The following is a 22,983-nucleotide window of genomic DNA, read 5'->3' as shown; positions in this document are numbered from 1 at the left end:
ACTAAAAAAAATTATTATCTTAAACTTACCTAAATAAACACAATAAACAAATGCTAATTGAGTATATTTTTACATGTCACCTAACTATTCGTCCATTGATCAACATAAATTATTACGAAATTCTAATCCTTTTTATAAATATAAACAATTACGTACTTGCACTAATATATTCCAGAAACTCCGGAACATGCATGGCTTCTAAATCCAACACTTGCATGAAAGATGGCTCCTCAAACGACATTTTGTTTGCGAGTGCATTTGCCACGTCTGTCACATTTGGAGCCACAGTGCTGTCACCTTGATCTTCATTTCCGTCTGGACCAACAACTTCGTAATTGCTTTCGAACTCTTCTTTACTGTCACTATTGTAATCTTCTCGTACAATATTCTGGTCGGCCTCAGATTGTTTGAATTCAATATACAATTCGATGAACAAAATTCGGGCACGACTTTCAATATACATTGAAAACATCTCTTGAATACTCGTTTCATCCATTAAGTGCAGGGAGTGCAGAAATCCACTTCCAGGGCCCACTTGATGTGTGCTTGGGCTGAGCATTAAGCTTTACACGTGCATAGGCCTTTTCTAGAGTTAAACGCCAGCTTGGATACCAGTTTGGGCGTTTAACTCCAGTTCTGGTGCAAGTTCCAGCGTTTTACGCTAGAAAAGGGTCTCTAGCTGGCGTTGAACGCCAGTTTGAACCATCAAATCTTGAGAAAAGTATGGACTATTATACATTGATGGAAAGCCCAAGATGTCTACTTTCCAACGCAATTGAGCGCGCGCCAATTGGGCTTCTATAGCTCCAGAAAATCCACTTCGAGTGCAGGAGGGTCAGAATCCAACAGCATCTGCAGTCCTTTTTCAGCCTCTGAATCAGACTTTTGCTCAGGTCCCTCAATTTCAGCTAGAAAATACCTAAAATTACAGAAAAACACACAAACTCATAGTAAAGTTCAGAAATGTGATTTTTGCATAAAAACTAATAAAAATATAATAAAAAGTAACTAAAACATACTAAAAACTATATAAAAACAATGCCAAAAAGTGTATAAATTATCCGCTAATCACAACACCAAACTTAAATTGTTGCTTGTTCCCAAGCAACCAAAAACAAAATAGGATAAAAAGAAGAGAAAATACAATAAATTTCAAAATATCAATGAAGCTTAGTTCCAATTAGATGAGCGGGACTAGTAGCTTTTTGCTTCTAAACAGTTTTGGCATCTCACTTTATCCTTTGAAGTTCAGAATGATTGGCATCCATAGGAACTCAAAATTCAGATAGTGTTATTGATTCTCCTAGTTTAGTATGTTGATTCTTGAACACAGCTACTTTTATGAGTCTTGGCCGTGACCCTAAGCATTTTGTTTTCCAGTATTACCATCGGAGAAATGCCACGGACACATAACTGGGTGAACCTTTTCTGATTGTGACTTAGCTTTGCTAGAGTCCCCAGTTAGAGGTGCCCAGAGTTCTTAAGTACACTCTTTTTGCTTTGAATCACGACTTTAACCACTCAGTCTCAAGCTTTTCACTTGGACCTTCATGACACAAGCACATGGTTAGGGACAACTTGATTTAGCCGTTTAGGCCAGGATTTTATTCCTTTGGGCCCTCCTATCCACTGATGCTCAAAGCCTTGGATCCTCTTTACCCTTGCCTTTTAGTTTAAAGGGTTATGGCTTTTTCTGCTTGCTTTTTCTTTTTCTTTCTTTTTTTCTTTATTTTTTGCCATTTTTTTTCGCAAGCTTTGTGTTTTTCACTGCTTTTTCTTGCTTCAAGAATCAATTTTAAGATTTTTCAGATTATCAATAACATTTCTCTTTTTTTATTATTCTTTCAAGAGCCAACAATTTTAACATTCATAAACTTCACTATAAAAAATATGCAATGTTCAAGCATTCATTCAGAATACAAAAAGTATTGCCACCACATCAAAATAATTAAACTATTTTCAAGATAGAATTCGAAATTCATGTACTTCTTTTTCTTTTTCAGATAACATTTTTCATTTAAGAAAGGTGAAGGATTCATGGAACATTCATACCTTTAAGACATAGATACTAAACACTAATGATCATGTAATAAAGACAAAAACATAGACAAAACATAAAGCATAAAAACCAAAAATAGAAAAGAAAATAAACAAGGAGATTAAAGAACGGGTCCACCTTAGTGATGGTGGCTTCTTCTTCCTCTTGAAGAACCAATGGAGTTCTTGAGCTCCTCTATGTCTCTTCCTTGCCTTTGTTGCTCCAAGTTGGAACTCAATTCTCCTAAAGAGGTGTTGAGTTGCTCACAATAGTTGTGTGGAGGGAAATGCATCCCTTGAGGCATCTCAGGAATTTCTTGATGAGGGACTTCCTCATGCTCTTGTTGAGGTCCATGAGTGGGCTCTCTTGTTTGCTCCATCCTCTTTCTAGTGATGGGCTTTTGAGATGAATCTCTCCATCTCCCATGACTCGGAGTTGGAAGCAACTGCCTTCCCTTTCTTCTTCCTAGAGATTTCTCCGGCCTTAGGTGCCATTAGTGGTTATGGAAAGCAAAAAGCTGAGCTTTTCCACACCAAACTTAAAAGCTTTGCTCGTCCTCGAGCAAAATAAGATAGAAGGGAGTAGAAGAAGAATGATGCAATTAATTTTGAAAACTTATTACTGTATACAAGAAAAATTAAAAAGAGTTGAAAAGAATTTGAAAGGATATGTAAGTTTTGAAAACGTTTTGGAAGGAATTGAAAAGAATTGAAAAAGAATTAAAAAGAATTGGAAAGATTATTAATTTTTGAAAAATAGAAATTGAAAGATGAACGTTTAAAATATGTTTAATGCAAAAAATTATGAATTAAAATATGAAAAATTGAAAAAATTCGAATTGGAAACAAAATTACCTCCCTTGTGTCATCCTGGCATTAAACGCTCAGAATGCTATCCATTCTGGCGTTTAACGCCCACTTGACTGCCTCTTTGGGCGTTTAACGCCCAGCCAGATACCCTAGCTGGCGTTTAAACGCCAGGAATCCTTTTTTACTGGGCGTTTTTCTGAACGCCCAGAATGCTGCCATTTATGGCATTAAACGCCCAGAATGCTGCCCATTCTGGTGTTTAACGCCCAGAATGCTGCCTGCATGGGCGTTAAATGCCCATTCTACTATCCTTACTGGCGTTTAAATGTCAGTAACCCTGTCCTCCAGGGTGTGTTATTTTTGATGCTGTTTTTGATTCCGCTTTAATTCTGCAGCTATTTTTGTGACTCCACATGATCATCAACCTAAAGAAAACATAAAATAACAATGAAAAATGAAATGAAAAAGTAATTAACATAGATACATAAGATTGGGTTGCCTCCTAATAAACGCTTCTTTAATGTCAATAGCTTGACAGTGAGCTCTTAGAGAGCTTCACAGAGACTCAGAGCTTAATGGTGGCCTCCCAACACCTAACTTAGAAGTTGAGTGTGGGGGCTCTGTTTGACTCTGTATTGAGAGAAGATTTTCATGCTTCTTCTCCATGGTTACAGGGGAAGATTCTTGAGCTTTAAACACAAGGTAGTCCTCATGCAATTGCAGGATCAACTCTCCTCTGTCCACATCAATCACAGCTCTTACTGTGGCTAGGAAGGGCCTTCCAAGGATGATGCATTCATCCTCATCCTTCCCAGTGTCTAGGATTATGAAGTCAGCAGGGATGTAAAGGCCTTCAACCTTCACTAAGACATCCTCTACAAGTTCATAAGCCTGTTTTATTGATTTATCTGCCATCTCTAGTGAGATTCTTGCAGCTTGTACCTCAAAGATCCCTAGTTTCTCCATTACACAGAGTGGCATGAGGTTTATACCTGACCCCAGGTCACACAGAGCCTTCTCAAAGGTCATGGTGCTTATTGTACAAGGTATTAAGAACCTTCCGGGATCTGATTTCTTCTGAGGTAATTTCTGCTGAACCAATGCATTCAGTTCATTGATGAGCAATGAAGGTTCATCCTCCCTAGTCTCATTACCAAATAACTTGGCATTTAGCTTCATGATTGCTCCTAGATGCCAAGCAACTTGCTCTTCAACAATATCTTCATCCTCTTCAGAGGAAGAATACTCATCAGAGCTCATGAATGGCAACAGTAAATTTAGTGGAATCTCTATGGTCTCTGTATGAGCCTCAGATTCCTTTGGTTCCTCATTAGGGAACTCCTTAGTGGTCAGTGGATGTCCATTGAGGTCTTCCTCACTGGAAATCACTGCCTCTTCCTCCTCTATAGGTTCGGCCACTTTGGATATATTGATGGCCTTGAACTCTCTTTAGATTCTCTTCTGTATTGCTTGGGAGAGTACTATGAGGGACTTCAGTAACTCTTTTACTCAGCTGACCCACTTGTGCCTCCAAATTTCTGATGGAGGACCTTGTTTTAGTTATGAAACTGAGAATGATCTTAGATAGATCAGAGACTATGGTTGCTAAGTCAGAGAGGCTCTGCTTAGAATTCTCTGTCTGTTGCTGAAAAGATGATGGAAAAGGCTTGCTATTGCCAAACCGAATTCTCCCACCATTATTATTATTGAATCCTTGATTAGGCTTCTGCTGATCCTTCCATGAGAAATTTGGATGATTTCTCCATGAAGGATTATAGGTGTTTCCATAGGATTCTCCCATGTAATTCACCTCTTCCATTGCAAGATTCTCAGGGTCATAAGCTTCTCCTTCAGAGGAAGCTTCTTTAGTACTGCCGGATGCAGCTTGCATTCCAGTCAGATTCTGAGAAATCATATTGACTTGTTGAGTTAATATTTTATTCTGAGCCAATATGGCATTCAGAGTATCAATCTTTAGAACTCCTTTCTTCTGAGTCATCCCATTATTCACAGGATTTCTTTTAGAAGTATACATGAACTAGTTATTTGCAACCATTTTAATGAGTTCCTGGGCTTCTACAGGTGTTTTTTTCAGATGAAGAGATCCACCAGCAGAGTGGTCCAATGACATCTTGGACAATTCAAACAGACCATCATAGAATATTCCTAAGATGCTCCATTCTGAAAGCATGTCAAAAGGACACCTTCTGATCAATTGCTTGTATCTTTCCCAAGCTTCATAGAGGGACTCACCTTCCTTCTGTCTGAAGGTTTGGACTTCCACTCTAAGCTTGCTCATCTTTTGAGGTAGAAAGAATTTAGCCAAGAAAGCATTGACTAACTTTTCTCAAGAGTTCAGGCTTTCTCTAGGTTGTGAGTCCAACCATATCCCAGCTCTGTCTCTGACAGCAAAGAGGAAAAGCATAAGTCTATAGACCTCGGGATCAACCCCATTGGTCTTAACAGTGTCACAGATTTGTAAGAATTCAGCTAAGAACTGATGAGGATCTTCCAATGAAAGTCTATGAAACTTGCAATTCTGCTGCATTAGAGAAACTAATTGAGGCTTAAGCTCAAAGTTGTTTGCTCCAATTGCAGGAATTGAGATGCTTCTTCCATAGAAGTTGGAAGTTGGTGTAGTAAAGTCACCAAGCATCTTTCTTGCATTTCCACCATTGTTGTTGGGTTCGGCTGCCATGTCTGCTTCTTTTTCGAAGTTTTCTATAAGGTCCTCTCTGGAGTGTTGTGCTTTAGCTTCTCTTAGCTTCCTCTTCAGAGTCCTTTCAGGTTCAGGATCAGCTTCAACAAGAATGTCCTTATCCTTGTTCCTGCTCATATGAAAAAGAAGAGAACAAAGAGAATAGTGGAATCCTCTATGTCACAGTATAGAGATTCCTTTATGTGAGTATAAGAATAGAAGAATAGAAGAATGAGAAGAGAGAGGAGATGAGTAATTCGAACAGAGAGAAGAGAGTGGGGTTCGAATTATGAGTAGAAGAGAAGTGTTAGTGATTAAGTAAAATAAATAGAAAGGGATGAGAGAGAGAGAGTATTCGAATTTTTTTAAGTAAAATAAAAGAAAAATATTTTTGTTTTTATTTTAATTATTTAGTTAGTGTTCGAAAATATTAAAAGAATTAAATAAAATTAGAATTTAAAATAATTAGTTAATTAAAAAGAATTTTGAAAAGGTGGTTAGTGATTTTCGAAAATTATAAGTGGAAAAGTAGTTAGATGGTTTTGAAAAAGATAAGAAATAGTAAACTTTTTAAAATTAAAACAAACAAGTTAAGTAGTTAGTTGAAAAAGATTTGAAAATAAATTTGGAAAAGATAAGAAGTTAGAAAAAGATTTTGAAATTAAAATCTTAAAAAAAAGATATGATTGAAATTTATTTTGAAAAATAATTGAAAAAGAAATTAAAAAGATTTGATTTTTAAAATTAAAGTTGATGACTTGACTAACAAGAAACTAAAAGATATGATTCTAGAATTTAGAGATTGAACCTTTCTTAACAAGAAAGTAACAAACTTGAAATTTTTGAATCAAAACATTAATTGTTAGTAAAATTTTTGAAAATATTAAAAGAAAAATGAAAAAGATTTTGAAAAATTTTAAGAATGAAATTTGAAAATCATAAAAAAATGAAAAAGTATTGATTTTGAAAGAGATTTGAAAAGATAAAGTTTTTAAATTGAAATTTTGACTTAACTAACAAGAAACAACTAAATTTTAAAAATTTTTGACCAAGTCAACTCAAAATTTCGAAAATTATGAGAAGAATAAGGGAAAGATATTTTTTTATTTTTGAATTTTTAATGAGGAGAGAGAAAAACAACAAAATGAAACAAAACATAAAAATTTAAGATCAAAACAAATAATGCATGCAAGAACACTTTGAATGTCAAGATGAACACCAAGAACACTTTGAAGATCATGATGAACATCAAGAACATATTTTTGAAAATTTTTAAGAAAAGAAAGACATGCAAGACACCAAACTTAAGAAATTTTGTACTAGGGACACTAACAATTCGAAAATGCACAAGAAGAATAAGAAAAGACACTGATGAGCGGATATTTTATACGCTTTTTGGGGGTAATTTCATGTAGTTTTTAGTTTGTTTTAGTTAGTTTTTAGTATATTTTTATTAGTTTCTAGGAAAAATTCATATTTCTGGACGTTACTATGAGTTTATGTGTTTTTCTGTGATTTCAGGTATTTTCTGGCTGAAATTGAAGGAGCTGAGCAAAAATCTGATTTAGGCTGAAAAAGGACTGCAGATGTTGTTGGATTCTGACCTCCCTTCACTCGAAATGTATTTTCTGGAGCTACAGGAGTCCAAATGGCGCGCTCTTAATTGCGTTGGAAAGTAGACATCCAAGGCTTTCCAGCAATATATAATAGTCCATACTTTTCTCAAGGATAAATGACGTAAACTGGCGTTCAACGCCAGTTCCATGTTGCATTCTGGCGTTAAACGCCAGAAACAGGTTAGAAGTTGGAGTTAAACGCCAGAAACAGGTTACAACCTGGCGTTTAACTCTGGAAACAGCCTAGGCACGTGTAAAGCTCAAGTCTCAGCCCCAGCACACACCAAGTGGGCCCCAGAAGTGGATTTCTTCACTATCTATCTTAGTTTACTCATTTTCTGTAAACCTAGGTTACTAGTTTAGGATTTAAACAACTTTTAGAGATTTATTTTGGACCTCATGACATTTTTAGATCTGAACTTTATACTCTTTGACGGCATGAGTCTCTAAACTCCATTGTTGGGGGTGAGGAGCTCTGCTGTGTCTCGATGAATTAATGCAATTATTTCTGTTTTCTATTCAACCACGCTTGTTTCTATCTAAGATGTTCATTCGCACTTCAATATGATGGATGTGATGATCTGTGACACTCATCACCATTCTCAACCTATGAACGTGTGCCTGACAACCACCTCCGTTCTACCTTCGATTGAATGAGTATCTCTTGGATTCCTTAATCAGAATCTTCGTGGTATAAGATAGAATCCATTGGCAGCATTCTTGAGAATCCGAAAAGTCTAAACCTTGTCTGTGGTATTCCGAGTAGGATTCAGGGATTGAATGACTGTGACGAGCTTCAAACTCACAAGGGTTAGGCGTAGTGACAGACGCAAAAGGATCAATGGATCCTATTCCAACATGAGTGAGAACCGACAGATGATTAGCTGTGCGGTGACAACGCACCTGGACCATTTTCACTGAGAGGACGGACGGTAACCATTGACAACGGTGATCCACCAACACACAGCTTGCCATAGGAGGAACCTTGCATGCGTGAAGAAGAAGACAGGGAGAAAGCAGACATTCAGAAGACAAAGCATCTCCAAAACTCCAACATATTCTCCATTACTGCATAACAAGTATTTATTTCATGCTCTTTTATTCTTCGCAATTCAAACTGATAATTATAATTGATATCCTGACTAAGAGTTACAAGATAACCATAGATTACTTCAATCCAACAATCTCCGTGGGATTCGACCCTTACTCACGTAAGGTATTACTTGGACAACCCAGTGCACTTGCTGGTTAGTGGTACGAGTTGTGAAAAGTGTGATTCATATTTCGTGCACCAGACACAAAACAAGAAAAATTAAAGATCAAACAAGGAAAATCATCAAGAGCAACTTGAAGATCAAAGAAGAACACAATGCATGAATTTTCAAAAATCTAAGAAAAATTAAAAATATGCAGTTGACACCAAACTTAAATTTTGACACTAGACTCAAACAAGAAACACAAAAATTTTTTTGGTTTCATGATTTTATTAATTTTTTGTATTTTTTTTCGAAATTATTTTGGAAAAAGAAAATAAATAAATTCAAAATTTTTAATAAGAATTCCAGGATTCATGCAATGTTAGTCTAAAGCTTTGGTCCAAAAGAATTAGACATAGCCAAATGGCCAGCCAAACTTTAGCACAAAATTATAAATGAGAATCCAAAGGCTCCTCCAATAGTTGCAATGATAAGTGGAAGCTTCAGTCCAAAAGATTAGATATGGCTCAATAGCCAGCCAAGCTTCAACATATCATCATGGAGCTTTAAGGTGGAATTCATTCTTAAAATTTTTGAAGAACATTTTTTTCGAAAACTTTTTTTTTGAAATATTTTTAAAAACTTTTTGAAAAGAAAATAAAGGTTGAAACAAGAAAGAAGGTTACCTAATCTAAGCAACAAGATGAACCGTCAGTTGTCCAAACTCGAACAATCCCCAACAACGGTACCAAAAACTTGGTGCACGGAATTGTGATCACACTTTTCACAACTCCGGTACAACTAACCAGCAAGTGCACTGGGTCGTCCAAGTAATAAAACCTTACGCAAATAAGGGTCGATCCCACAGAGATTGCCGGCTTGAAGCAAGCTATCCTGTAAATCTTAGTCAGGCGGATTCAATTGGTTATGAGTGTTGATAATTGAAAGATAAATAAAACGTAAATTAAAATAAAGATACTTATGTAATTCATTGGTGGGAATTTCAGATAAGCGTTTGGAGATGCTTTGTTGCTTCTAAACCTCTGCTTTCCTATTGTCTTCATCCAATCATGCGTGCTCCCTTCCATGGCAAGCTGTATGTTGGTGAATCACCGTTGTCAATGGCTACCATCCGTCCTCTCAGTGAAAATGGTCCAAGTACGGTTTCTGTACGGCTAATCAACTGTCGGATCTCTCATCTCGGATGAAAAATACCAGGAACAGCTACCGCACGACTAATCATCTGTCGGTTCTCACTTGTTTCAGAATAGGATCTCTTTATCCTTTTGCACACTGTCACTGCGCCCAACATTCGTGAGTTTGAAACTCGTCACAATCATCCCGTCCCAGATCCTACTCGGAATACCACAGACAAGGTTTAGACTTTTCGGATCTCAGGAATGCTGCCAATTGGTTCTAGCCTCTACCACGAAGGTTCTAATCTCACGAATTTGAATGCTCTGTTGTCAGGAGAGGCAAGTCAAATCCGTGGATCAGAGACCTAAGAGATTATACTCTAGCTATCGTCCAATGACTACGTTGAACATCATGTAGACCGCTTGTGGTTGTCAGGCACGCGGATCTTGGCTAGGCAAGTAACGAAGATAGTGGGTGATTGTCACGAGTCACCCCTTCATTCTTACTTAACTGAATTAAGTATGAGAGTATATCTTGGAGAAGAAGTAAGCATGAATTGAAAGAGAAACAATAGTACTTGCATTAATTCATGAAGAACAGCAGAGCTCCGCACCTTAATCTATGAGGTGTAGAAACTTCACCGTAGAAAATACATAAGAGAAAAAGGTCTAGGCATGGCCGTGTGGCCAGCCTCCAAATATGAAAAATGGCATAAGCTTAAAAAGTCCAAAGATTTCTAAAACAATAGGAAAGACTAGTATTTATACTAAACTAGTTACTAAGGATTACAGAAATTGAGTAACTAAGTGCAGAGAGTGCAGAAATTCACTTCCGGGGCCCACTTGGTGTGTGCTTGGGCTGAGCATTAAGCTTTACACGTGCATAGGCCTTTTCTAGAGTTAAACGCCAGCTTGGATGCCAGTTTGGGCGTTTAACTCCAGTTCTGGTGCCAGTTCCGGAGTTTTACGCCAGAAAAGGGTCTCTGGCTGGCGTTGAACACAAGTTTGGGCCATCAAATCTCGGGCAAAGTATGGACTATTATACATTGCTGGAAAGCCCAAGATGTCTACTTTCCAACGCAATTCAGAGCATGCCAATTGGGTTTCTATAGCTCCATAAATCCACTTCGAGTGCAGGAGGGTCAGAATCCAACTGCATCTGCAGTCCTTTCACAGCCTCTGAATCAGACTTTTGCTCAGGTCCCTCAATTTTAGCCAGAAAATACTTGAAATTACAAAAAAACACACAAACTCATAGTAAAGTCCAGAAATGTGATTTTTGCATAAAAACTAATAAAAATATAATAAAAAGTAACTAAAACATACTAAAAACTATATAAAAATAATGCCAAAAAGTGTATAAATTATCTGCTCATCAGTCTTCTTCGCGTGCCACGCGTACGCGTTAGGTACGCATACGCGTCGCTGTAAAAATCTCCAAGTCATGCGCACAGTGAGCCATGCGTGCGCATCGATTCTCGTTGGTTTTCTCCTTTATTTCTTGTGCTCCTTCCATTTTTGCAAGCTTCCTCTCCATCCTTTAAGCCATTCCTGCCCTATACAGCCTGAAAACACTTAACACACGGATCACGGCATCGAATGGTATAAAGAGGAATTAAAATACACAATTTAAAGGCTTAGGAAGCAAGTTTTCAACCATAGAACAAAATTGGGAAGGAATTGTAAAAGCATGCAAATTGTATGAATAAGTGTGTAAATACTTGATAAAAACCACTCAATTGAGCACAAGATAAACAATAAAATAGTGGTTTATCAGAAATCAAAGAATTTGTATTTTTCAGTTCTTTCTTCAACCTCTGTTTGTTTCGTTTTCATTCTTCTGAAAAGAACTCCCTCTTGCCCAAACTTTGCCCCAAGCTTTTCTTCTTTCTTTGACGTCTTGAAGCTTTTCATTTGGACCGCTCGTGCTTTAGTTACGCATTCGTCACTGTTTTCTCATTCTCCTTTGCAGGTTAGTGCTTTGCTACATTTTTCTTTTGTTGTCGTTCTTCGCGCTTTACCCTTGCATGTTTTCTTTTTGTACAAAGTTTTGATCTTTGCTGAGCTTCTTCTTGAAAAAGGTTGAAGCTTTCTGGTTATTTTTGTATAACTTTGTTTTTTTCAAAGTTGCGATCTTTCTGTTTGTTTTGGAAATGTAGGCGCTTAGGTTTCTATCTCTGCCTCCCGATGTTTACTTTGTTGGAGAAGTCTAGGGTTTTGGTTGTTTGCGACATTTCTTTTTCTGTATTCTGTATTGTTGCCTCCAAAGGGTGCCCCTGGACTTTTGGCGTTGATTTCTTTGCTTTGTGTAGGCTCTGGGGTGCCCTTTTGCTGCCATACTTGTTGCTTGTTGGTTGTTTCTTCCTTTTTCGTTGCTGTCTGAGTTGTTTGGTAGTGACCATTTGTATTTTCTTGTTGTAGGTGTAGTTGCTATATGTCTTCTCGTAAGAATATTATCGAGATGTCCACAAAGGTCTCTACTGGTATAGCCGATTGGTTAGATTCCATAGTCCTGATGTGTGTTACTGTAGCAGACCCTGAGTACTGTGAGAAGCTTAGGAGGTTTCATAGGATCTGTAGTAGTACGGATGACAAGAAGAATTATGAACTGGTGTCGCCCGACCCTGAGGAGAGGGTTAGTTTTCCTCCCTTAACTTGGGCAGAATGTCCTTTCTTCTATGCCTACGACTATTTCTTTAGCCAATTAAGAATTACCCTTCCTTTTACTGCGTTTGAGACTGAAGTGTTGTGGAACTGTAATGTGGCCCCGTCCCAGCTTCATCCGAACTCTTGGGCTTTTATGAAAATTTTTCAGTTATTGTGCCAAGAGCTGGGTGTCCGACCTACCTTGTCCCTTTTTCTTTACCTTTTTGTGCTGACCAAACCCGGGGTGGCTAAAAAGAAGGCTTTTTGGATCTCCTTCCGAGCTACCCAGGGGAAGAAAGTATTTTCAATGTTTGATGACTCTTTTCGCGACTTTAAGAATTACTGTTTTAAAGTCTGAGCTGTTGAGGGTGCTCACCCTTTCTTTCTGGATGAGAATGATGAGCCAACCTTTCCTTTGTGGTGGCAAAAAGACCCTATAGTCCTTAAGTATCCTTGGGAGAGTTTAGATGAAGTAGAACAGGTCTTTGTGGGTGTGTTAAAGGAGCATTGGGGGGGAGTCTCCTCACCTGGATACAAAGAGATTTCTAGGAGATCCTTCCCTTCTCCGATACGAATTAGGTAGCATCCGATCTCTTTCTTATAGAAAGTTTTGTTGTTTGTGATCTTGTCCTTTTTTCTGATGTGTAACTTTTTTTCTGGCTTCTTTTCAGAGATGGTGTCTTCTTCTGATTCAATGAAAATGTTTCGCAAGGCAAAGAAAGCAGTGGTCGCCCAGAACCTATCAAAGAAGACTTCGGGGGAGGGTTCTTCGGAGCAATTACCTCCAAAGAAACCGGTAACTGAGTCTCAGGGACCGAAGAAGATTATCCCGACCCCGCGAGTTTGGCCGACCTCCTCTGAACTGTTTCAGTCAACCTCAGGTGCTGCCTCTTCTCCTACTGCTGCTGGTCCTTCTCTTAAAAAGCCAAAGATTGTTGGGACTTATAATCTGAATGATAAAGAGTTTGATGGTGTGGCTTTTACCACGGAGTTGATTGCTCCTTATGGGAAGGTTCCCCTGGATGACGTGTCAATCCTCCACCATCTTGATTTCATATCAAGCAATAGTGTTTGGATGGCCAATCTTAGCGCGGCCTTAGCTCGGGTTGTCCGGGAGTCCCCTGTTCATGCTACCAAGGCCTTTTTGGAAGATGCCAAGTTGAATACGACAGGGTGAAGGGGCTGAAGGACGAACTAGATGCTAAGGTGGCCAAGTTGGAGATTGATGTAGAAAAGGAGAAGGATCGTGCTATAGTGGCGGAGGCAGCTGCCAACCTAGCCGAGGAAGCTGCTAAAAAGTACAAGGAGAGCTATACTCAGACCTATGGCGAGCTGCTGGAAACTAAAGAGAGACTCCAATCTGCCCAGGACGATTATGCCGAACTCCAGGGCCATATGGTGAGTAGCATGACTGTCATGTATGAAAATTTGAAAGCCTAGGTTCAGGTTCTTGCTCCCGATGTTGACCTCTCCTTATTTAGCATGGAGAATGTGGTGGAGGATGGCAAGATCATGCCTGCCCCAGATGATGATGATGAGGGTCCTCCCCTTGTACCACCAACTAAGGCTTCTACTACTGCAGCTTCTTCTGCCGAGGTGGTCCCTCCTGAGCCGGAGCCTGACCTGGAGATTCTGAATGGGCCAGGCGGAGTTGTCAATGCCACCCCGATCTCGACTATGCCACCTCCTTCTCAAGATGTTGCTACTGGGGCGAACTTGGATCCCCTATGATTCCCTTATTATGTCTTTGTTTTGATTATGTATTGGTATAGTCCGACCTGTGGACTTGTTGAACTTTGTTGGTTTCTGTAAGTCTCCTGTGGATGACTCTTTGACAATTGGTTGCTTCCTAGCAACTTTTATTTTAGCAACAAACACTTTAAACTCTTGGGCTGCCGTTTAGGCAACCTTTGAGTCTTTAATGTTTTGATTTGTCCCTATTTGACTTTGTTTGCATTGATATGCTTGTATTTGGAGGTTGTTTTTCAATCATTGTTTTGAGGTTGCTCTGTCAACCTTTATGTAGGTGCTTTGGGTTACTTTGGCCTTGTAAGCTATGCCTTTGGGATTATGCATTTTCTTTGGCCATATTGACATCTGTCTTTGTTGAGCCATGTCGTCCGGGCTTTTAGTCGTTGTTCACTAACTTTTTAGTGTTCTTTGTGACGACTTTTTTAGCCTAATGTTGGGATTATGTTTTTGCCCCTTCTTAGTTGACGTCTATATGCCTTCATTATCCGGGCTTCTCTAGCCAGTTCCCAACAACTTTTTTAGGTAGTGTTCTTACATAGAACCTTTTCTTTGTAGTTTGTTGGGATGACTTTCTAGCTCCGTTTTTGAGATCGTGCTCTTGCTTTAAGTAACATTCCTTTCAGGGCTCTGTACCTTTTTAGCTGGGCACTTCGGGCCCTGGTTTTTTAACCTTTCCTTGGCCTTTGCGAGATGTTTTTGTCCCCTTTCAGTGATCCTTTCATTGGTCCGACCTCTTTGTCGGGCCTTCTTCAGTTATTTTTAGTAATCCAATTTCTAGTTAGACCTCGTCAGGTCACTTTTTCTGGGTTACTTTTTATAACTCCTTGCATTAATATGAACTTCTATCGCTTCATCTTGCCGACCTTTATTAATCGGGCGATGAATTTTGCGTTTTATGAGCGTAAATTAATACGTCTTGGTAGGAAATTTTTTAGGGAATCGATAACTTTCATTCAAATAATAATCAGATAAAATATAACTAAAAATAACTCGATATGGCCCTTTCCAGTTGGCTGCTAGCTTCCCTTCTCCCGACCGACCTGCTCCGATATCATTTCGGATTAAGATGAGATCGTTGGTGGCGAAGCTTCGCTGGATTACCTTCCGATTATACCTTAAAGTCATTCGATGCTTTAGCGCTTCTTCTCTAATCCAGACTCTTTCTCGGACTTCCGGAAGTAGGTCGAGCTCTTCCCTTTGAGCTTGAGGGTTGGTGTTTTCATTGTAGATGACCACTCTAGGGGATCCTTCTTCTATCTCTACAGGGATCATTGCCTCCATTCCGTAAGCAAGTCGGAAGGGTGATTCCCCGGTCGTGGAGTGTGGTGTTGTCCGATATGCCCATAGGACTTGGGGGTGCTCTTCAGCCCAAGCTCCCTTTGCGTCCTGTAACCTTCGTTTTAACCCGGCCAATATAACTTTGTTGGCGGCCTCCACCTGTCCATTGGCTTGTCGGTGTTCTACAGAGGTGAACTGGTGCTTTATTTTTAAATCAGCTACCAAGTTTCTAAAGCCCGTGTCGATGAACTGAGTGACATTGTCTGTGATGATGGAGCATAGGACCCCAAACCTTGTGACAATGTTTTTGTATAGGAACTTCCGACTTCTTTGGGTGGTGGCAGTGGCTAAAGGTTCAGCTTCGATCTACTTTGTAAAATAGTCTATTCCTAGGTAAATGGTCCAAGGAGGCCGAGTCCCCATTTTGCGAATGGCCAGGGTGAAGTGACGTAGATGAGTTCTTCGGGCGGAGCTATATGGAAGTTGGTGCTTCTGACATGGGGGACATGTCTTGACGAACTTTGTTACTTCTTTTTGTAAGGTCGGCCAGTAGAAACCAGCTCGGAGTACCTTCCTAGAGAGAGCTCGTGCACCAAGGTGGTTGCCGCACATGCCACTGTGGACTTCCTCCAAGACCTCCTTTGTGGCAGAGGTCGGGATGCACTTGAGGATGGGTGTTGAGATCCCTCTTCTGTACAGGATGTCGCCTACCAAGGTGTGGTATTGTGCCTCTTTTATGAGCCTTTTTTATTCCTTTTTGTATGTGGGAAGTCTTTCAGATCTGAGGTAGTTGATTATGGGTTTTATCCATCATTGGTCTTGGTCTGATATGGTTAGGACCTTCTCTTCTTCCGAGGTTGATGGAATTAGTAGTGTTTCTTATATGAGGCTTCTATTGTTGTCCCCTGGTTTGGTGCTGGCTAGTTTCGAAAGTGCATCAGCTCGAGCATTTTGTTCTCGAGGTATATGTCGGATCTCATATCCCATGAATTTTTTGAGTTGTTCCCTGGTTTTGTCTAGGTATTTCTTCAAGGTGGGATCCTTGGCCTGGAATCTCTCTTCTATTTGCGAGGTGACTACTTGTGAATCGCTGAAGATGGTAAGTTTTTGAGCTCCTACTTCCCTAGCCAGCTTCAAACCAGCCAATAGTGCCTCGTACTTGGCTTGGTTGTTTGAGGCAGGAAACTCGAACCTTAACGAGAGTTCGAGTTGGGTTCCCTGGTCACTTTCTAAGATGACACCTGCTCCACTCCCAGCTTTGTTTGATGAGCCATCAACATAAATATTCCAGTTAGCGGGGGTGCCTGGGGTGTCAGTGTACTTTGCAACGAAGTCGGCCAGGTATTGTGACTTGATAGCAATCCACACTTCGTACTTAGATCAAATTTGAACAACTCCACTGCCCATTATAGAATCTTTCCCACTAAGTCGGTTTTTTGTAGGATACTTTTTATGGGTTGATTGGTCCGTATTCTAATGGTGTGAGCTTGGAAGTACGGTCGGAGCCGTCGGGAGGTGAGTATGAGGGCGTAAGCGAACTTCTCTATCTTTTGGTAGTTTAGTTCAGCCCCTTGTAAAGCCTTACTGATAAAGTAGATGGGTTGTTGTCTGTTCTCGTCCTCCCTAACCAGGGCTGAGGCTATTTCCCAGTTTCCCACGGTGAGGTAAAAGATTAATTCCTCTCCCTTCCGGGGTCGAGTTAGGATAGGTGGTTGTCCCAGAAATGTTTTGAAGTCTTGGAAGGCTTGTTTGCATTCTGGGGTCCATTCAAACCTCTTTCCTTTCCTTAGTGTTGTGTAGAAAGGGAGGGATCTTAAGGCCGATCCAGCTAAGAACCTAGACAGAGCCGCTAGTCTTCCGTTGAGCTACTAGACCTCTTTGACACAGGTTGGGCTTTTCATTCTGAGTATGGCTTGACATTTGTCTGGGTTTACTTCAATCCCTCTCTGGGTGAGCATGAAGCCCAAGAATTTGCCGGCCTCAACCGCAAAAGTGCACTTCGCAGGATTTAGCCTCATCCCGTGTTTTCTTATGGTGTCGAACACTTCGGCAAGGTCGAGAAGTAGCGCTTCTTCTTTTTGTGTCTTTATCAACATGTCATCGACATAAACCTCCATCATTTTTCCAATGTGGTTGGCAAAGATTTTGTTCATCAACCTTTTGTATGTTTCCCCTGCGTTCTTGAGTTTGAATGGCATAACTACGTAGCAGTAATTTGCTCTTGGGGTTAGGAACAAGGTTTTCTCCTGGTCGGGTTGATACATCGGTATTTGGTTGTACCCTGAGTAGGCATCCATGAAGGAAAGGTACTTATATCCTGATGAAGCATCGACTAGGGTTTCTATATTCGGGAGTGGATAGGGATCTTTTGCGCAGGCTTTGTTGAGCTCGGTGTAATCAGTGCACATCCGCCACTTCCCATTTGACTTTTTGACTAGTACGACATTGGCCAGCCATAATGGGTACTTGACCTCCCTTATAAATCCCGCTTCTAATAAGGCATGTACCTGTTCCTCCACAGCTTGTGATCTCTCTGGGCCGAGTTTTCTGCATTTCTATTGTACTGGCCGAGATCCAGGGTATACTGCCAATTTATGGCACATTAGTCTGGGATCAATACCGGACATGTCTGCAGCCTTACAGGCAAATAGGTCAGAGTTTGCTCTTAAGAACTTTGTCAGCTGCTCCTTTAAGTCTTCTTTTAGGTTCGCCCCTATGTTTATTATTTTGTCTTGGGTATCTCCGATCTGGACTTCTTTGGTTTCTCCTTCCAGTTGGGGCCGGAGTTCTTCACGGGCTCGAGTTCCCCCAAGTTCAATAGTGTTTGCCTCTTTTCCTTTAGGGTCACCCTTAAGGTTCAGGCTTTCATTATAACAGCGTCGCGCGAGTTTTTGGTCTCCCTTCACTACAAGAAAATAGAACATTTGTAACAAAAAATTTAAAATTATTACAAAAAATAGTATTTTGTAATAATAATTAGTGATTGTTACAAAAGAATAATGTTTTGTAACAAAGGAAACAAGTTGTTACAAAACATGATAATATTTTGTAACAACCTGTTTTATTTTGTTACAAATTATGTTAGTTTTTGTAACGAGATGTTGTTTTTGTTACAAAATATTGTAATATTTTGTAACAAAAAATTAATTTATCACAAAATTCAATATTGTTTGTAACAAGTTAATTATTTTTCACAAAATATAAGTATATTTTATAACATTTTTTTTCAAAATGTTAAACACTTTAGAAATAAAAAAATTGTGTATATATTTTTTTCAAAATAATTTTATTTTGTTTCAAAAATTAAAATTTTTTACATAGTGTATGTATTCATTAATTTTTAAAAATTATAAATATTATTTTATATTCTTCTAAAAAATTAATACATAATTTTTATTAATAATCAGATTTTTAAAATTAATTAAAAATTAATTCATGTAACTTAAAGAAATTTTAGGGTAAATCACCATAATAAGCCAAGGAGAACAAAAATTTACACAAATCCGCCAAATCAGAATCTGGTTCAAGAATCCACCAATGCATGTTTATATGTAGTTCGAAATAGGCCAATAAGAACTCAAAATTCATATAATTTGAATCATATTGATTCGAACTATGTACACATGCACACACCCATGTAATTCGAATCCACCTGATTCGAATTACACACACATAGTAATTTGAATCAGGGTGATTCGAATTACTCCCCAGCACGCAATTCCAAGTAATTCGAAACTGCTTGATTCGAATTACACAATGTATAGTTCGAATTAGGCCAATTTGAATTATAAAGGGACAGGCGTGTATAAATATGTTGTGAACGTGATTGACCTCATTAGAGTGAAAAAAATGGCTAGTGATGAGAGTTTCATAGTACTGGTTCATCACAGAGGATCGATTAAGAGGAAAATACAGTCTGGTGTGAAGTTCACCGACAAGGATCCTCTCAGTATATTTATGAGGCCTACGACGAGCTATGATGACCTGGTTAATTCTGTGCTACAGAAACTTGGTCTGGAAGGCGTCAAACGGGTTAAAAAGTTTTTCTATCAGATTCCGATCTCGGTGCTACAAGAAATCGTGAAGTATGATTGTTTCACGATCGGGAGTGATGAGGACTTACAGGTCACGTTTCATTGTCGTCGACAGTTTTCCGAAGTTAGGACACCTGAACTGTTGGCGAAGTTGGTTGATGTCGTATCCAGCTCAGAGGGTTCGAACCAGAATACCCACACCGTAGGCACAGTAGCGGGTTCTAGCTCCAGACCTGTTAGTGCATGTTCGTTCGCCCTTGTGCATGAACCTCCGGTCGAGCCTGTCGCCTCCCCTCCGTTCGCTGTTGATCTCAACTGTAATGGAGGCGGGGAGGTTGGAATAGGGGATATTGTGCCGACCTCTTTACAGTGTGCTGCACCGCCTGGCCTGGGCAATGCATTGCTGGCAAATGTAGACGACGATGATATGGAGTCGGATATCATTGCTGATGACAGCTGCAATGATATTGGAGTGAGTGGGCTAGCTGGGGCGGGAGCTGGTTCTAGCTCTGGCACACAGCAGTACCCTCCGTACTTTTCAGCTTTAGACTTGGATGCCATGAGACAGGAGGGGGTTCCTGGGGAGCCTGCTGGATTTTGTGCTAGAGATGTCGAAGGGTCTTCAGGTCTGACAGAGTTTTAGGTTGGCCAGCAGTTTCAAGATAAAGATGAGGCTGTGTTAAGTGTGAAGACGTACAGCATCCGACACGGGGTACAGTACAAGGTGGTAGAGTCTGACTATCGCCGGTATGTTGGGAAGTGTTCTGAGTTTGGGAATGGGTGCACATGGTTGAGTAGGCTTAGTCTCCAGCAGTGCAAGGGCACTTGGGAGGTCAAACGGTACAATAGACTACATACGTGTCTCACGACGTCCATATCCAGTGACCACAGAAGTCTGGATTATCATGTCATCTCGGTGTTCATCATGCCAATGGTTAGAGCTGATGCATCCGTCAGCATCAAGGTGCTCCTGAATGCGACGGCGGCACACTTTGGGTTCAGGCCGACGTAAAGGAGGGTTTGGTTGGCAAAGCAGAAGGCCGTTGCCCATATTTATGGTGATTGGGATGAGTCGTACAACGAGCTCCCTAGGTGGGTGTTAGGAGTTCAGCTGACGATGCCTGGTACTATTGCAGTCCTTAAGACGAGCCCAGTTCTAGTTGGGGGCGAGCTGGACGACTCACAAGCTTATTTTCACCGACTGTTCTGGACGTTTCCACCGTGTATTGAGGCACTCCGTCATTGCAAGCCGTTGGTGAGTATTGACGGCACGCATCTTTTTGGCAAGTATGGGGGTACGTTGCTCGTCGCGATAGCACAGGACGGTAACTCCAACATTCTGCCCGTAGCATTTGCACTGGTTGAGGGTGAGAATACTAAGTCTTGGTCCTTCTTTCTGTCCCATCTCCGTCAGCACGTGACCCCACAACGAGGTCTGCTGGTTATATCAGATAGGCATAATGGCATCAAGGCTGCGCTTGAGGCTCCAGACGGAGGATGGCTACCTCCAGCTGCCTTTCGTGCATTCTGTATTCGACATGTGGCAGCAAATTTTACCCTGACCTTCAAGGGCAAGGACGCTACGAGGCTTCTTGTGAATTCAGCCTACGCTAAGACTGAGGTGGAATTCGACTACTGGTTTGATATATTACGGTCTGAAGACCTTGCCATGTGTGAGTGGGCGAACCGGATCAAGTATCCAATGTGGACTCAGCATCGGGATGAGGGTCGTAGATTTGGTCACATGACGACAAATATATCCGAGTGTGTTAACTCAATCCTGAAGGGGGTCAGGAATCTCCCTGTGTGCTCGCTGGTGAAGGCAACGCACGGGAGGTTGGCAGAACTATTCGTCCGGAAGGGGAGAGAGGCTGAGGCATTGCTGGGAACCGGACAACAATTCAGCCAACATCTGGTGAAGTGTATAGAGGCCAATCTGAAGACGGCGAGGTGCTTCACGGTGACTTTGTAAGACAGAGATAACTCGGAGTTCACCGTCTCAGAGACGACTCTTATTGGTTCTTTCTCACTTGGTAGCTATAGGGTATCACTTGGATCTCAGACTTGTTACTGCAGATACTTCCAGGCACTTCATTTCCCGTGTCCTCACGCCCTGGCATGCTGTTCCTATTCATGACTTACTTGGGAGTCGTATGTCCATCATGTGTATCGTCTTAGCTCCGTATTCAGCGTGTACCGGATGGGGTTCACACCGCCCATTCCCGAGGGTTTTTGGCCACCGTATGATGGGCCAACAGTGATACCAGACCCCAACAAGAGGCGTGCAAGTGAGGGACGTCCTAGGTCCACCAGGATACGGACTACTATGGACGAGGCGGATCCCAACAGGCCCAAGAGATGTGGGCTGTGTCGGCAACCAGGACACACACGTCGGAGGGTGTGTTTGGAAACCACGTTAAAAGAGGAAAATCACGTTATAGTTTCCTGAAAGCTTCAATTTTTGGTTTGGCTAAGTTTTCTCTCTATAAACGCAAAAGTGATTTTAGTCTCAAAACCACGTTTATAAGAAGCAACAATTTCTAGCTTCTGCGTTGCACTAACTAGCTTTTGGCCATTAATATTTAACATTTATTTTTTTTACCATCTTTATCCTTTATACATATTATTATATTATTTATAGAATTGTTATTATTTTTGTTTATATGAGTTCTTTTTTATTATTTATTATTTATATTTTTTATTAATTTTTTATTTGACATTATATATTTTTATAATGGTAATTTTTGTACATTATATTTATTATTATCTTTTTATAATATAATCTATTGATCCCATTAGGTAAAATAAATTAAACAAAAAAATTAACCATAAATAATAATAATGTTAAAAATTATAGCGTACTAAAAAAGAGTACTAAAAGTACTAAAAATATACTATATAAAAATATATAAAAAAGTATAAAATTATTAAACATATATAAAAAATAACCTTATAATTTAATGTCATATCCTTTTTAGTAATTATCTATCTAAAAGTGATTTTAATTAATATTATTCAAACAATATTTATTTTATCAAAATCAATTTTAGTAGAGTTGCCAAATATAAATCACGTTGACACAAACTTACTTCAACTCAAAATTAATTCTATAAAATCACTTTTATTCAAACTTCAGTTTAACAAACCACAATCCGAACACACACTGAGTTGTTCACAGGTCGGAAGACCAAGTCAAACGGGGAAGATGAGTATGTGTATTGTTATCTTTATTATTACGTTGTTAACACTTTTGATATTCAGAGTCCACTGTTTTAGGGTTGTTAATTAAAGTTGTTACGGGAAAAACTTAGTGTAAGTTAATGTCATGTATTTGAATTGTGTTATTAATTAATTGATGTTAACCGTTTCTTTAGCAACATATCTTAATAACCTTATTAAACAAGGCAATAATGCAAGATAACCTAAAACAAGAAAAAATTGATGCAATTCTCAAAGTAACCAATGAACGATGAGCAAAATAGCAAAATAACATAAATAAACAAGGTACAATTTGCAAAGTAACTAATTAACGATCTAGAAATACGGTACGTAACATACATAACTTAAATAAACAAAGCAATCTAACATACATAAATTAAATAAACAAATGCAATCTAACATACAACACTGATCATAAACATACATCATACACAGAAACAGCTCATCTAAATATATGCGAACCGGTGAAGCAACGACGTGGTATCCGTATCCTCTGGCCTCTCCTGACGAGCGACTCCTCGTCCTCAATTTCATCGCCGTCATCATCCGGGTCTGCCTGTG

At 39.7% G+C, this 22,983-nt stretch overlaps 1 protein-coding gene and 1 non-coding gene across 2 annotated transcripts; both read left to right on the top strand.

Annotated features, from left to right (window-relative positions):
- Positions 1 to 5,032: 5,032 nt before the first annotated feature.
- Positions 5,033 to 5,140, top strand: LOC112761731 (small nucleolar RNA R71). Its single transcript, XR_003182111.1, has one exon. It is a non-coding gene; the product is annotated as a small nucleolar RNA R71 (small nucleolar RNA).
- A 15,180-nt stretch (positions 5,141 to 20,320) lies between these two features.
- Positions 20,321 to 21,175, top strand: LOC112756890 (uncharacterized). The gene has a single exon (XM_025805498.1). The coding sequence runs from the start codon at positions 20,321 to 20,323 to the stop codon at positions 21,173 to 21,175; it is 855 nt and encodes a 284-aa protein (XP_025661283.1).
- Positions 21,176 to 22,983: the final 1,808 nt, after the last annotated feature.

Source organism: Arachis hypogaea, chromosome 16 (assembly GCF_003086295.3).
Source record: "Arachis hypogaea cultivar Tifrunner chromosome 16, arahy.Tifrunner.gnm2.J5K5, whole genome shotgun sequence".
NCBI lineage: Eukaryota > Viridiplantae > Streptophyta > Magnoliopsida > Fabales > Fabaceae > Arachis > Arachis hypogaea.
Note: the sequence above shows the minus strand (reverse complement) of the source record. Positions and strands in the feature narration are given on the sequence as shown.

Coding starts and splice junctions, on each gene's coding strand:
- LOC112756890 (XM_025805498.1), top strand. CDS start 20,321: ATGCCTGGTACTATTGCAGTCCTTAAGACGAGCCCAGTTCTAGTTGGG.